Here is a 15,913-nt window from a genome sequence, read left to right on the forward strand (position 1 = left end):
TCAGACCTCAGAGACTGAAGAAGGGCGGCACGGTGGCGCAGCGGTAGAGTTGCTGCCTTACAGCGAATGCAGTGTCGGAGACCCGGGTTCAATCCCGACTACGGGTCTTGTCTGTACGGAGTTTGCACGTTCTCCCCATGACCTGCGTGGGTTTTCACCGAGATCTTCGGTTTCCTCCCACACTCCAAACACATGCAGGTTTGTAGGTTAATTGGCTTGGTAAATGTAACAATCATCCCTAGTGTGTGTGGGGTAGTGTTAATGTGCGGGGATCGCTGGTCGGCGCGGACCTGTTGGGCAGAAGGGCCTGTTTCCACGCTGTATCTCTAAACTAAATTAAACAGCACTAAACACGGCGGGTCAGGCAGCATCCTTGGAGAACATAGATAGGTGACGTTTCAAGATCTTCGGTTTCCTCCCACACTACAAGGACGTGCAGGTTTGTAGGTTAATTGGCTTGGTAAATGTAAAGATTGTCCCGAGTGGGTTAGGATAGTGTTAGCGTGTGGGGATCGCTGGTCGGCGTGGACCCGGTGAGCTGAAAGGGCCTGTTTCCGCGCTGTATCTCTAAACTAAACTAAAAGGACCTGACCCAGAACATCACCTACAAATATTTCTCATAGCTGAAGAGACAAGGAAGTGCAGATGCTGGTTTACACAGAAAGACACTGAGCTCTGGATTAACTCAGTGGGTAGGCAGCATCTCTGGTGAATGTGGATAAGTGATGTTTTGGGTCAGGACCATTCTTCACTCAGACTGGAAGAGGCGGAGAATATCTTCAAAGTGCCAGAAACCTGGTTTCGGGTCAGGACTCTACTTTGGTCTGAAGATGGTTCCCGACCTAAAACGTCACTTATCCATGTTCTCCAGAGATGCTGCCTGACCTGCTGAGCTACTCCAGCACTTTGTCTCTTCTTTTGCAAACCAGCATCTGCAGTTCCTTATTTCTTCATTACGGTCTTGTTTACCTATATTAGTTTTAGAGATACAGCGCAGAAACAGGCCCTTCGGCCCACCGGGTCCGCGCCAACCAGCGATCCCCGCACCGTAACGCTATCCTACACCCATCGAGGGACAATTTATTTTTACATTTACCAAGCCAATTAACCTATACACCTGTACGTCTTTGGAGTGTGGGAGGAAACCGAAGATCTCAGAGAAAACCCACGCAGGTCACGAGGAGAACGTACAATCTCCGTACAGACAGCACCCGTAGTCGGAATCAAACCCGGGTCTCCGGCGCTACAAGGCAGCAACTCTACCGCTGCGCCACCATGACCGCCCTATATACTGTGTACCTTGACTTGCATCAATATTGTCTTGAGAAGACACAAAGTGCTGCAGTAACTCAGCGGGTCAGGCAACAACTCTGGAGAACATGGACAGGTGATGTTTCACAGAGTGCTGGAGTAACTCAGCAGGTCAGGCAACAATGGAGAACATGGATAGGTGATGTTTCACAGAGTGCTGGAGTAACTCAGCAGGTCAGGCAACAATGGAGAACATGGATAGGTGATGTTTCACAGAGTGCTGGAGTAACTCAGCGGGTCAGGCAACAACTCTGGAGAACATGGATAGATGATGTTTCACAGAGTGCTGGAGTAACTCAGCGGGTCAGGCAACAACTCTGGAGAACATGGACAGATGATGTTTCACAGAGTGCTGGAGTAACTCAGCGGGTCGGGCAACAACTCTGGAGAACATGGATAGGTGATGTTTCACAGAGTGCTGGAGTAACTCAGTGGGTCAGGCAACAACTCTGGAGAACATGGACAGGTGATGTTTCGGGTTGGGGCCTTTCCCCCACTATATAACTAGGAATGTATTGCACCGTAAACCCTCGCAATAACAGACCTCTCTGTAACAGATCTCTCTCATTGCCCAGACTCCCCAGTTACCCAACGAGTTGGCGTCACGTGGCAGGAGCGGCTAGAGAGAGTGGCGTGAAGGCGGCGTTAGTACCGGGCCCGTCCCTGGCGCACCGCGTGCGGGCCGGGAGCTCTGTGGCTCCCCGGCCTGTGAATTTCTGCTTGTTTAACCCCCCCCCCCAACACTGTGTTTCTTCACTCCGGGCCTTGGGTTAAGCCTTACCCCGCCCACAGAGAAAGACACTAAATGCTGGACTAACTCAGCGGCACAGGCAGCATCCTACCCAAAACGTCACCCGTTCCTTCTCTCCAGAGATGCTGCCTGTCCCGCTGAGTGACTCCGGCATTTGGCATCCACCTTCGGCATCAACCAGCAACTCCAGTTCCTTCCGTGGGCGGTAATAGGAACGGCGCGGCGGTAGAGTTGCTGCCCTACAGCGGATGCAGCGCCGGAGACCCGGGTTCGACCCCAACCGCGGGCGCCGTCTGTACGGTGTTTGTACGTTCTCCCCGTGACCTGCGTGGGTTTTCTCCGAGATCTTCCGTTTCCTCCCACACTCCAAAGACGTGCAGGTATGTAGGTAAATTGACTTGGTGAATGTACAAATTGTCCCTAGTGGGTGTGGGATAGTATTAATGTGCTGGGATCGCTGGTCAGCACGGACCCAGTGGGCCGAAGGGCCTGGTTCCGCGCTGGATCTCTAAACTAAACTTACACTTTACCCCTCTCGCTCGGTTATAGCGGGCAATCAGCATTAACGGACACTACCCCCTCTCCCCTTGGCCCGCTGTTGTGAGGGTTTACTGTATATTTCTTTGTTATGCTTGTAGATCGGCAGTGAGTAAGAATGTCATTGTTCCGGTACTTATGACAATTAAACACACTCGACAAGGGTCTCGACCCGAAACGTCACCCATTCCTTCTCTCCAGAGATGCTGCCTGTCCCGCTGAGTTACTCCAGCATATTGTGTCTATGGTTTAAACCAGCATCTGCAGTTCCTTCCTACACACTTGACTCTTGACATTTTGAGAATGACAGATTTCAGTTTCAAAGGGATTATAGTTCCTATTCCCCCCCCGTCCTTGGAATGCTTACAAAGTACGGCATGTCCCAAACAACTCTCACCAACTTCTACAGATGCGCCGTAGAAAGCATTTTACCAGGATGCGTCACAGCACGGTTTGGGAACAGCTCCGTCCAAGACCCGCGAGAGATTGCAGCGAATTGTAGACGCAGCCCAGACCATCGCACAAACCAACCTCCCTTCCATCGACTCCATCCACACCTCATGCTGCCTCGGCAAGGCCAGCAGCATAATCAAGGACCAATCTCACCCCGACTGCTCCCTCTTCTCCCCTCTCCCATCAGGCAAGAGGTACAGAAGTGTGGAGACGCACACCTCCAGATTCAAGGGCAGTTTCTTCCCGGCTGTTATCAGGCAACTGAACCATCCTACCACAACCAGAGAGCAGTGCTGAACTACCATCTACCTCATTAGTGACCCTCGAACTATCTTTGATTGGACTTTGCTGGCTTTACCTTGCACTAAAGTTCATTCCCTTATTATCATGTGTCTATACACTGTAAATGGATCGATTGTAATCATTTATTGTCTTTCTGCTGACTTTTATTCACAAAATGCTGGAGTAACTCAGCAGGTCAGGCAGCATCTCGGGAGAGAAGGAATGGGTGACGTTTCAGTTCGAGACCCTTCTTCAGACTGCTGAGTTAGTCCAGCATTTTGTGAATAAATACCTTTGATTTGTACCAGCATCTGCAGTTATTTTCTTATATGTCTTTCTGCTGACTGGTTAGCACGCAGCAAAACCTTTTCACTGAACCTCGGTACACGTGACAATAAAATAAGCTGAACTACACTGTGGAAGGCTCGATTGTAATCATGTACTGTCTTTCCGTTGACTGGTTAGCACGCAACAAAAGCTTTTCACTGTACCTCAGTACAGTGACAATAAACCAAACTCCATACAAAATGGATCACAAAATTGCCACCAGCCATACAAACAGTTATTACAGGACACAATCACATCCATACATAGAAACATAGAAAATAGGCAAAGGAATAGGCCATTCGGCCCTTCCAGCCAGCACCGCCATTCAATATGATCATGGCTGATCATCCAGAATCGTTCCTTTCTCCCCATATCCCTTGATTCCCATAGCCCTAAGAGCTATATCAAGAGTCAAGATTTTTATTGTCATATGTCCCAGATAGAACAATGAAATTCTTACTTGCAAGCAGCACAACAGAATTTGTAAACATAGTGCACTGTAAACAATATAATAAACCAGAGAGAAAAAAAAGATCAGTGGGCGTATATAAACACGCTCACAAGTACACACACATATATATATATATATGTCTGAAGAAGGATATTGACATGAAACATCACCCATTCCCTCTCTCCAGCGATGTTGCCTGTCCCGCTGAGTTACTCCAGCATTTTGTGTGTGTGTTTCTCTCTCGATATATATATATGTGTGTATATATAATATGTGTGTGTGTGTGTGTGTGTGTGTGTGTGTATATGTATATATATATATATATATATATATATATACACACACATATATATCATATCATATATATGCGGAAATAATATATATACATACATACACACACAACAAAAGAGCCTTTAGAGCTCTATCTAACTCTCTTGAATACATGGGGGAGTCCAGAACTAGGGGACACAGTCCAAGAACAAAGTGGAGGCCATTTAAAACTGAGATGAGAAAAAACTTTTTCAACTAGAAATTTGTAGAATTCTCTGCCACAGAAGGCAGTGGAGGCTAATTCACTGGATGGATTTAAGAGAGAGTTAGATAGAGCTCTAGGGGCTAGCGGAATCAAGGGATATGGGGAGAAGGCAGGCACGGGTTACTGATTGTGGATGATCAGCCGTGATCACAATGAATGGCGGTGTTGGCTCGAAGGGCCTAATGGCCTCCTCCTGCACCTATTTTTCTAGGTTTCTATCCAATGAATTAGCCTCCACTGCCTTCTGAGGAGGCACCCCTCACAAAGTCAAGTCAAGTCAATTTTATTTGTATAGCACATTTAAAAACAACCCACGTTGACCAAAGTGCTGTACATCAGTTCAGGTACTAAGAAACGAACATACAATAGCACACAAACAAAGGGGAGGACACCTCCGATCCCCACAAAGGGCCATCATAACTGTGATACCTCGATACCAACAGGATCCCAGCCACAGTTTCCCCCATACAATGGGGGGGAAAGTGTCCCAGTCACCAAATACGATGGGTGTCAGAGCTCAAATTCTCCCGTGTGTGGACTTTCACCACACCAATCCCATACGCACGCACACACGCATGCGAGATCCAGGAACCCGTACCACTTACAAAGAGGATAAGTGCTCCAAAAGGTGTTGGGGCAAAGGGAATCGCAGTCAAGAAAATGAGGATCGCCGCTCCTTCCTGTGACCAAGAGGTAGTTGAGGCTGGGACTATTCAAAACCTATTTCTACTCCCTAGCGTTTGAGGCCCTCCGAGGGGGCGCTGTGAACTGTTTATGTATGTGCTGTTATGTTTGTGTGCCATTGTTAGTTCGTTCTTAGTACCTGAACTGATGTACCTGAACTGATGCACAGCACTTTGGTCAACGTAGGTTGTTTTTAAATGTGCTATACAAATAAAATTGACTTGACTTGACTATCCCAACATTTAAGACAGTTACATGGATAGGAGAGGTTTGGAGGGATGTGGACCTAGATGCACAGAGTCTCTTGCCCAGAGTGGTTGAATCGAGCACCAGAGGACATAGGGGAAAAGATGTAACAGGAATCTGAGGGGTCATTTTTTCACACAAAGGGTGGTGGGTGTATGGAACGAGCTGCCAGAGGAGGTAGTTGAGGCTGGGACTATCCCATCGTTTAAGGAGCAGTTAGACAGGCACATGGATAGGACAGGTTTGGAGAGAAGTGGATCAAATGCTGGCAGGCAGGACCAGTGTAGCTGGGACATTGTTGGCCGGTGTGGGCAAGTTGGGCCGAAGGGCCTGTTTCCATGCTGTATGACTCTAGATGACAACCATGAAGCCATGAACTATGAACCATGCCCCCCCCCCCCCCACCTCACTCACACAGGGAACTCCTCCCACAACAGTAGGATAACGAGCATCTTGTCTCTCGGCATTTGGCCCACATATAACTATTCTCCCAGTCCTCTAAGCCCAAAACGTCACCCATTCCTTCTCTCCTGAGAAGCTGCCTGACCTGCTGAGTTACTCCAGCATTTTGTAAATAAATACCTTCGATTTGTACCAGCATCTGCAGTTATTTTCTCAGACTATCCATGATCGGACTTTGCTGGCTTTACCTTGCACTAAATGTCATTCCCTTGTCATGTATCTGTACACTGTAAATGGCTCGATTGTCATCATGTATTGTCTTTACGCTGACTGGTTGGCACACCACAAAAGCTTTTCACAGTCGCACTGAAGAAGGGTCTCGACCCGAAACATCACCCATTCCTTCTCTCCAGAGACGCTGCCTGTCCCGACGAGTTACATCTGCAGTTCCTTCTTACACAATAATAAACTAAACTTGTTTGGGAGCTCCTGACCCCCCAAACTCCCTGAAATGAGGGAGCTTTTGACCCAATTCTTCCTTTGGGAGGGGGGAACACTATCTCCCCTCTCCCTCAATATGGGGAGTCTCACAACCCCAATCTCCATTCTCACCCCCTCCTCTCAAGAGAGTGGGTCTTCCCCACTTGGTTGGGAGCTCCTGACCCCCAATCCCCAGAAAGGACATGGGTGGGTGGGTGGGAAAGGGGAGTTTAGACCCCATTCTCTACCCCTTCCCCGTTCCAGAGGGGTCTCCCAAAACAATCTCCCTTGAAGAACCAATTCTCTCCCCCACTCCTCTCAAGAGAGGTGGTCTCCCCCCACCACAGGGCTTGGGGGGAGGGAGTTCCTGACTACAATCTCCCTCGAAGGAGGGAGGGAGAGGGCTTCTCTGGGGGAGGGGGGGGCGGAAGCGGGTGACATTACGACCAAATCCCCGACCCATCCTAATTTCCCTCAGGATGTGGGGGGGGGGGGGATCTCATAACCTCAATCTCCATGACAAGAGTTGTGAACCCCAGTCTTCCCCTCACCCCGTGTCTCACCCCCCCCTTTCTAGCCCTCCCCCTCACACTCATTTCTCCTTTCCCCATTATCTCCATTCCTCCTCTTCCACCACACCAAGTGTCTTCCCCCCCAGTTGTTTCCTTACCCCCTCTCCCCCACCCCAAGTGTCTCATTCTCCCCCCAGCTATCAACATTCTCCCTCTCCCCCACCCCAAGTGTCTCCCCCGGGTTGTCTCCTTATCCCCTCTCCCCACCCAGTTGTCTCCTCCAACCTCCCCCATTTGTCTCCTATCCTCTCCCAGCTGACTACCCTCCACCCCCCAGTTGTCTCCTCTCCCCATCCCAAGTGTCTCCTTCCACCTTCCCACCCCATGTGTCTCCTATCCCTCCCCACTTGCCTCCTCTCCCCCACTTGCCTCCTCTCTCTCCCCCCAGTTGCCTCCTCTCTCTCCCCCAGTTGCCTCCCATCCTCTCTCAGTTGCCTCCTCCCCCCCAGTTGTCTCCTCTCTCCCCCCCCAGTTGCCCCCTATCTCTCTCCGTTGCCTCCTCTCCCCAACTTGCCCCCTCTCCCCAGTTGCCTCCTCCTCTCCCAGTTGCCTCCTCTCCCCCCAGTTGCCTCCTCCTCTCCCCCACTTGCCTCCTCCTCTCCCCCACTTGCCTCCTCTCCCCCAGTTGCCTCCACTCACCCACTTGCCTCCTCTCTCCAAGTTGCCTCCTCACCCCCCAGTTGCCTCCTCTCTTTCCCCCACTTGCCTCCTCTCCCCTGTTGCCTCCTGTCTCTCCCCCAATTGCCTCCTCTCTCTCCCCAATTGCCTCCTCTCTCTCCCCACTTGCCTCCTCTCCTCTAGTTGCCTCCTCTCCCCAGTTGCCTCCCGCCCAGTTGCCTCATCTCCCCCACTTGCCCCCTCTCCCCCAGTTGCCTCCTCCACCCACGTCTCCTATCTCCCCGTTGCCTCCTCTCTCCCCCAGTTGCCTCCTCTCTCCCCAGTTGTCCCTCCTCTCTCTCCCCCCACTCGCGTCATCTCCCCCAGTTGCCTCCTTTCCCCCCTCAGTTGCCCCCTCTCTCTCTCCCCCAGTCGCCCCCCTCTCCCCCAGTTGCCTCCTCTCTCCCCCAGTTGCCTCCGCTCTCTCCCACAGTTGCCTCCTCTCTCCCTCAGTTGCCCCCTCTCCTCTCCCCGCTGCCCCCTCTCCCCCAGTTTCCTCTCCACCCAGTTGCCCCCTCTCCTCTCCCCCAGTTGCCTCCGCTCTCTCCCCAGTTGCCCCTCTCTCTCCACTTGTCTCCTCTCCCCCAGTTGTCCCCTCTCTCTCTTGTCTCCTCTCCCCAGTTGCCCCCTCTCTCCCCACTTGTCTCCTCTCCCCCAGTTGCCCCTCTCTCCCCCACTTGTCTCCTCTCCCCCAATTGCCCCCTCTCCTCCAGTTGCCTCTCAACCCCACTTGTCTCCACCTCTTCCCCAGTTGCCCCCTCTCTCCCCCAGTTGCCCCCTCTCCCCCAGTTACCCCCTCTCCCCCCACTTGCCCTCTCTCCCCCCTACTTGCTCCCTCTCCCCCCCAGTTGCCCCTCTCCCCCCCCCACTTGCCCCCTCTCCCCCCCAGTTGCCCCCTCTCTCCCCCAGTAGCCCCTCTCCCCTCAGTTGCCTCCACTCCTATCCCCCACTTGCCCCCTCTCCCCACTTGTCTCCTATCCCCCAGTTGCCTTCTCTCTCCCCCCCCAGTTGCCCCCTCTCTCCCCCACTTGTCCCCTCTCCCCCAGTTGCCTCTCTCTCCCCCAGTTGTCCCCTCTCCCCCAGTTTCCTCCTCTACCCCCCAGCCCGGGTGTCTCCCCCACTTGCCCCCACTCTCTCCCCCAGTTGCCCCCCCAGCCCGGGTGTCTCCCCCACTTGCCCCCCTCCCCCCCCAGTCTCCCCCTCCCCTCCCCGAGCTGTCACGGTGCCAGCAGAGGCAGAGAGCCGCGTACAAAGGGTCCCCCGACCCTCCCCCAGCCACCCCCCCCCCCCCCCGGCTCGGGCCCCGGTACCCACTTGAATCCCAGGCCCCGCAGGTGCTGCCCGATGAGGCGGATCACGTCCTCGTCGGCCCGGGAGAGACGCTTCTTCTTGCGGCCTGTGGTGGTGGTGGTGGTGGCGGTGGCGGGAGGGTCGGTGCCGGTGCCGGTGCCGGTGTTGGTGCCGTCGGGCTGGAGGCCGAGGCCGAGGCCGAGTGCTGGGTGAGGAGGAGGCGGTGGTGGTGGTGGAGGGGGAGGAGGGGGCAGCTGTCCGTTGGCGGCGGTCTGTGCACCGTTGGTGCTGGGTGTGGGGGCCGGCGCCGATCCCGAGGCCGCCTGGTGCTGCTGCTGTTGCTGCTGCTGCTGCTGCTGCTGCTGCTGCATGGCGATGACGGTGCTGCGGCGGTGGTGGCGGCGGCGGCGGCGGCGGCGGGGAGGCCCGGGCCCGGGTCCGGGTCCGCTGGCGGACACTCGCTGCTTCTTCCTGGGGGGAGGCGGCGGCGGCGGAGATGGAGACGGAGACGCTCCACCGGGCTCCGAGTCCGACGACGAGGCCAGAGTGGTGCGTTGGGCGGCGCCGAGGGAAGGCCGCGGTCGGCGGCAGCTGCCGGAGTGGGCCCCGCGTCTGCGCGGCGCGTCATCAAAACAACGCGCACGCGTCACCGCGCCGCCACGCGTCACCGCGCCCTCGCTCATCTCCAGTGACGTCACCCTCCCGCCCGTCTCCAGGCAACCGGCCCGCATCACATCGCGCCCGCATCACATCGCGCCCGCGTCACCGCCGCCCCTGACGTCACCCTGAAGTCAGTTTGATGACGTTTACAGGCAACCTATGACATGTTCCCCCAGTGACATTATCACTGTGACATGATCCCCCAGTGACATCATCACTGTGACATGATCCCCCAGTGACATCATCACTGTGACATGATCCCCAGTGACATCATCACTGTGACATGATCCCCCAGACATGATCCCCCAGTGACATCATCACTGTGACATGATCCCCCAGTGACATCATCACTGACATATCCCCCAGACATCATCACTGTGACATGATCCCCCAGTGACATCATCCCTGTGACATCATCCCCCAGACATGATCCCCCAGTGACATCACTGTGACATGATCCCCCAGACATCATCACTGTGACGATCCCCCAGACATCATCACTGACATGATCCCCAGTGACATCTTCCCTGACATCATCTCCCAGTGACATCATCACTGTGACATCATCCCCAGTGACATCATCACTGTGACATCATCCCCCAGTGACATCATCCCTGTGACATCATCCCCCAATGACATCATCACTGTGACATCATCCCCCAGTGACATCATCACTGTGACATCATCCCCCAGTGACATCATCAGTCAACCCGCGTCACATCGTGCCAGCGTCACCGACCCCTCGTGACGCCATCGCACGTGCCCTGACGTCACCCTGAAGTCAGTCAGGCAACCCATGACATCATCCCCGGTGACATCATCACTGTGACATGCTCCCCCAGTGACATCATCATCCCCAGTGACATCATCCACCAATGACATCATCCAGCGACATCATCCCGTGACATCATCCACAAGTGCATCAATAGACAATAGACAATAGGTGCAGGAGGAGGCCATTCGGTTCTTCGAACCTGTACGCACCGCCATTTAATGTGATCATGGCTGATCATTCTCAATCAGTACCCCGTTCCTGCCTTCTCCCCATACCCCCTGACTCCGCTATCCTTAAGAGCTCCATCCAGCTCTCTCTTGAATGCATTCAGAGAATTGACCTCCACTGCCTTCTGAGGCAGAGAATTCCACAGATTTACAACTCTCCGACTGAAAAAGTTTTTCCTCATCTCAGTTCTAAATGGCCTACCCCTTATTCTTAAACTGTGGCCCCTGGTTCTGGACTCCCCCAATATTGGGAACATGTTTCCTGCTTCTAACATGTCCAACCCCTTAATAATCTTATACGTTTCGATAAGATCTCCTCTCATCCTTCCAAATTCCAGGGTATACAAGCATAGTCGCTCCAGTCTTTCAACATATGACAGTCCCGCCATTCCGGGAATTAACCTCGTAAACCTACGCTGCACGCCCTCAATAGCAAGAATATCCTTCCTCAAATTTGGAGACCAAAACTGCACACAGTACACCAGGTGTGGTCTCACTAGGGCCCTGTACAACTGCAGAAGGACCTCTTTGCTCCTATACTCAACTCCTCTTGTTATGAAGGTCAACATTCCATTGGCTTTCTTCACTGCCTGCTGTACCTGCATGCTTCCTTTCAGTGACTGATGCATTAGGACACCCAGATCTCGTTGTACGTCCCCTTTTCCTTACTTGACACCATTCAGATAATACTGTGCCTTCCTATTCTTACCACCAATTCTCACCACCCATTCCCTCTCTCCTAGATGCTGCCTGACCTGCTGAGTTACTCTAGCATTTTGTGATATCATCCACAAGTGACATCATTCCCCAGTTACATCATCTCTGTGATATCATCCCAGTGACATCTTCCACCAATGACATCATCCCTGTGACATCATCCCCAGTGACATCATCCACCAATGACATCGTCCATGCGACATCATCCCCCAGTGACATCTTCCACCAATGACATCATCCCTGTGACGTCTTCCTCAGTGACATCATCCCCTAGTGACATCACCCCCCAGACATCATCCCCATGGAAATCATCCCCCAGTGACGCCATTAGCCAGTGGCACCATCTGCCAGTGACATCATCCCCAGTGACGCCATTACCCAGTGATGTCACCTCCCAGTGACATCATCCCCAGTGACATCACCCCCCAGTAACATCATCCCCAGTGACATCATCCTCCAGTGACATCACCCCCCCAGTGACATCATCCCCCAGTGACATCATCCTCCAGTGGCATCACCCCCAGTGACATCACCCTCCAGTGACATCACCCTCCAGGACATCATCCCCCAGTGATATCACCCCCCTGTGATATCACCCCCCAGTGACATCATCCCCCAGTGACATCACCCCCCTGTGATATCACCACCCAGTGACATCATCCCCCAGTGACATCACCCTCCCGTGACATCACCCCCCAGTGACACCGCACCCCCAGACATCATCCCCAGTGACATCATCCTCAGTGACATCATCCCCCAGTGACATCATTTCCCAGTGACATCATCCCCGAGTGATATTACCCCCGCAGTGATATCATCCCCCAGTGACATCACCCCTCAGTGACCACCCAGCAACACCCGCGACACCATCACCCCTTGACACCAACACCCCCTGACACCATCACCCCTGACACCATCACCCCCTGACACCATCATCCTGTGACACCATCACCCCCTGACACCATCACCCCGTGACACTATCTCCCGACACTATCACCCTGTGACACCATCACCCCCTGACATCATCGCCCCGTGACACTCTCTCCCCATGACACCATCACCCCCTGACACCATCACCCCCTGACACCATCACCCCCTGACACCATCATCCCTTGACATTATCACCCCGTGACACCATCACCCCCTGACACCATCACCCCTGACACCATCACCCCCTGACACCATCATCCCCTGACACCATCACCCAGTGACACCATCATCCCCTGACACCATCACCCCCTGACACCATCACCCCCTGACACCATCACCCCCTGACACCATCATCCCTTGACATTATCACCCCGTGACACCATCACCCCGTGACACCATCATCCCGTGACACCATCACCCCCTGACACCATCACCCCTGACACTATCACCCCCTGACACCATCACCCCTGACACTATCTCCCTGTGACACCATCACCCAATGTGGTCTCCCACCAACTGCATCCTGACACAGCACGGCGCGTAACCAAAACACCGCGCTGGCGTCACCGCTCCTCACATCACCCCATTACGTCACACCGCCCCGTGACGTCACCGATCCATGATATCACCCTAAACCTGTCTCCATGCAACCCACGGAGAACTAGATACCCGGCAACTCATCACCCGGCAACCCATCTCCTGGCAACCCCTCTCCTGGCAACCGTCTCCTGGCAACCGTCTCCTGGCAACCCGTCACCCGGCAACCCGTCACCCGGCAACGCATCAGCCGGCAACCCATCACCCGGCAACCCGTCACCTGGCAACCCGTCACCTGGCAACCCGTCACCCGCCAACCCGTCTCCTGGCAAACCCTCTCCTGGCAACCGTCACCCGGCAACCCGTCACCCGGCAACCCGTCTCCTGGCAACCCATCACCCGGCAACCCGTCACCCGGCAACCCGTCTCCTGGCAACCCTTAGCTAACTACTTACCTGGGAACCAGTCACCTGACAACCTGTAGAGAACTGGTTACCTGGCAACCTGTCTCCCAACAACCCGTCCCCTGGCGACCCATCTCCTAGCAACCAGTCTCCTAGCAACCAGTCTCCCGGCAACCAGTCACCCGGAAACCAGTCTCCTGGCAACGCTTTCTCACGTACTTGGGAACTCGTCTCCTGGCAACCCGTCTCCAGGGACCCCGTCTCCTGGCAACCCGTCTCCAGGGAACCCGTCTCCAGGGAACCCGTCTCCAGGGAACCCGTCTCCAGGGAACCTGCCTCCTGGCAACCTGTCTCCTGGCAACCCGTCTCTAGGGAACCCACAAAGGACTAGTTACTTGGCAACCAGTAACCCAGCAACCCGTTTCCAGGGAACCCGTCTCCTGGCAACCCGTCTCCAGGGAACCAACAAAGAACTAGTTACCTGGCAATCAGTAACCCAGCAACCCGTCTCCCGGCAACCCGTCTCCCGGCAACCCGTAACCTGGCAACCCGTCTCTAGGGAACCCACAAAGAACTAGTAACCTGGCAACCAGTAACCCAGCAACCCGTCTCCCGGCAACCCGTCACCTGGCAAACCATCACCCAGCAACCCATCACCCGGCAACCTGAGTCTGGGGGGAGTCCACAGACGAGCAGTCGCTGGTGTGAAACAAGGGGGAAGGTGGACGTGGAATGATGTAATGCCCTCCAGACGCTGTAGCCAGTGCAATGCCTGGAGGGTGTTACATCCTCTAGGTTATCCCACTTTCTCATCCACTCCCTGCACACTAGGGGACAATGTTACAGAGGGGACGATTAACATACAGACCCGCACGTCTTGGGAGTGTGGGAGGAAACCGGAGCACCCGGAGAAAACCCACGCAGGTCACGGGGAGAACGTGCAAACTCCGCACAGACAGCACCCGTAGAACTGGTGTGAACGTGCAGGTTAGTGGGTTAACTGGTTTCAGTAAATATTGTAAATTTGCCCGTAGTGCGTGTGTAGGATAGTGCTAGTGTTCGGGGTGACCGCTGGTCGGCACGGATTCGGTGGGCCGAAGGGCCTGTTTCCGCACTGCAGCGTAGGTTTACTAGGTTAATTCCCGGAATGGCGGGACTGTCGTACGTTGAAAGACTGGAGCGACTGGGCTTGTATACACTGGAATTTAGAAGGATGAGAGGGGATCTTATCGAAACGTATAAGATTATTAAGGGGTTGGACACGTTAGAGGCAGGAAACATGTTCCCAATGTTGGGGGAGTCCAGAACCAGGGGCCACAGTTTAAGAATAAGGGGTCGGCCATTTAGAACGGAGATGAGGAAAAACCTTTTCAGTCAGAGAGTTGTGAATCTGTGGAATTCTCTGCCTCAGAAGGCAGTGGAGGCCAATTCTCTGAATGCATTCAAGAGAGAGCTAGATAGAGCTCTTAAGGATAGCGGAGTCAGGGGGTATGGGGAGAAGGCAGGAACGGGGTACTGATTGAGAATGATCAGCCATGATCACATTGAATGGCGGTGCTGGCTCGAAGGGCCGAATGGCCTCCTCCTGCACCTATTGTCTGTTGTCTATTTCCCTCGGCTAAATTAAATGGACATTAAGGGTTCCATGGCCGAGAGTCTTATTTTTAGACTCAGCACGGATTCAGGCCCATCGGCCCACCGAGCCCACGTTATCCCACTTTCTCATCCACTCCCTGCACACGAGCGGACAATTTTACAGAGGGGAGGATTAACCTACAAAGTCGCACCGTCACAGAGCGCCCGGATAAAACCCACGCAGGTCACGGGGTGAAGGTACAAACTCCGTAGTCAGGATCGAACCCGGGTCTCTGGCGCTGTGAGGCAGTGACTCTACCACTGCTCCACTAATTAGAATTAGACAATAGACAATAGACAATAGACAATAGGTGCAGGAGGAGGCCATTTGGCCCTTCGAGCCAGCACCGCCATTCAATGTGATCATGGCTGATCATTCTGAATCAGTACCCCGTTCCTGCCCTCTCCCCACACCCCCTGACTCCGCTATCCTTAAGAGCTTTATAATAATAATAATATTCATTTATTGTCATTGCAACGAGTACAACGAAATTAAAAAATAGCCAATCCTGACGGTGCGTACAAACATATATGCAATAAATGCAAAAACAAATAAATACATAAATACAATTAAATACAATTATATTAAGTACAAGATTTTTTAACGGTGTTGCCTCCAGCTCTCTCTTGAATCCATTCAGAGAATTGGCCTCCACTGCCTTCTGAGGCAGAGAATTCTACAGATTCACAACTCTCTGACTGAAAAAGTTTTTCCTCGTCTCAGTTCTAAATGGCCGACCCCTTATTTTTAAACTGTGGCCCCTTGTTCTGGACTCCCCCAACATTGGGAACATGTTTCCTGCCTCTAACGTGTCCAACCCCTTAATAATCTTATACGTTTCGATAAGATCCCCTCTCATCCTTCTAAATTCCAGTGAATAAAGGGAGAAGCAAATAAAGGGAGGTGGAACAGAGGTCACATGGCCACTTAAACCTGCCCCACCCGACTATAAGAAAATAAACATTTTGAGAGCATAGATAGGGTAGATGGTCAGAAACTCGGAAATGAGCTGCCAAAGGAGGCAATCATAGAAACTCTTCGAGCCATGG

The 15,913-nt window shown here is 53.4% G+C and overlaps 1 protein-coding gene across 1 annotated transcript in view; it reads right to left on the minus strand.

Moving 5' to 3' along the window:
- Window positions 1-9,607, minus strand: part of LOC144609646 (WD repeat-containing protein 26-like) — an 86,797-nt gene extending 77,190 nt beyond the window's left edge. Inside the window, exon 1 of the mRNA XM_078428146.1 lies at window positions 9,003-9,607. Within this exon, the coding sequence (XP_078284272.1) occupies window positions 9,003-9,349 (347 nt within the window). The 5' untranslated portion in view covers window positions 9,350-9,607. The remainder of the gene's footprint in view (window positions 1-9,002) is intronic.
- Window positions 9,608-15,913: the final 6,306 nt, after the last annotated feature.

The sequence above is a fragment of the Rhinoraja longicauda genome, chromosome 34 (genome assembly GCF_053455715.1).
Source record: "Rhinoraja longicauda isolate Sanriku21f chromosome 34, sRhiLon1.1, whole genome shotgun sequence".
Taxonomy (NCBI): domain Eukaryota; kingdom Metazoa; phylum Chordata; class Chondrichthyes; order Rajiformes; family Arhynchobatidae; genus Rhinoraja; species Rhinoraja longicauda.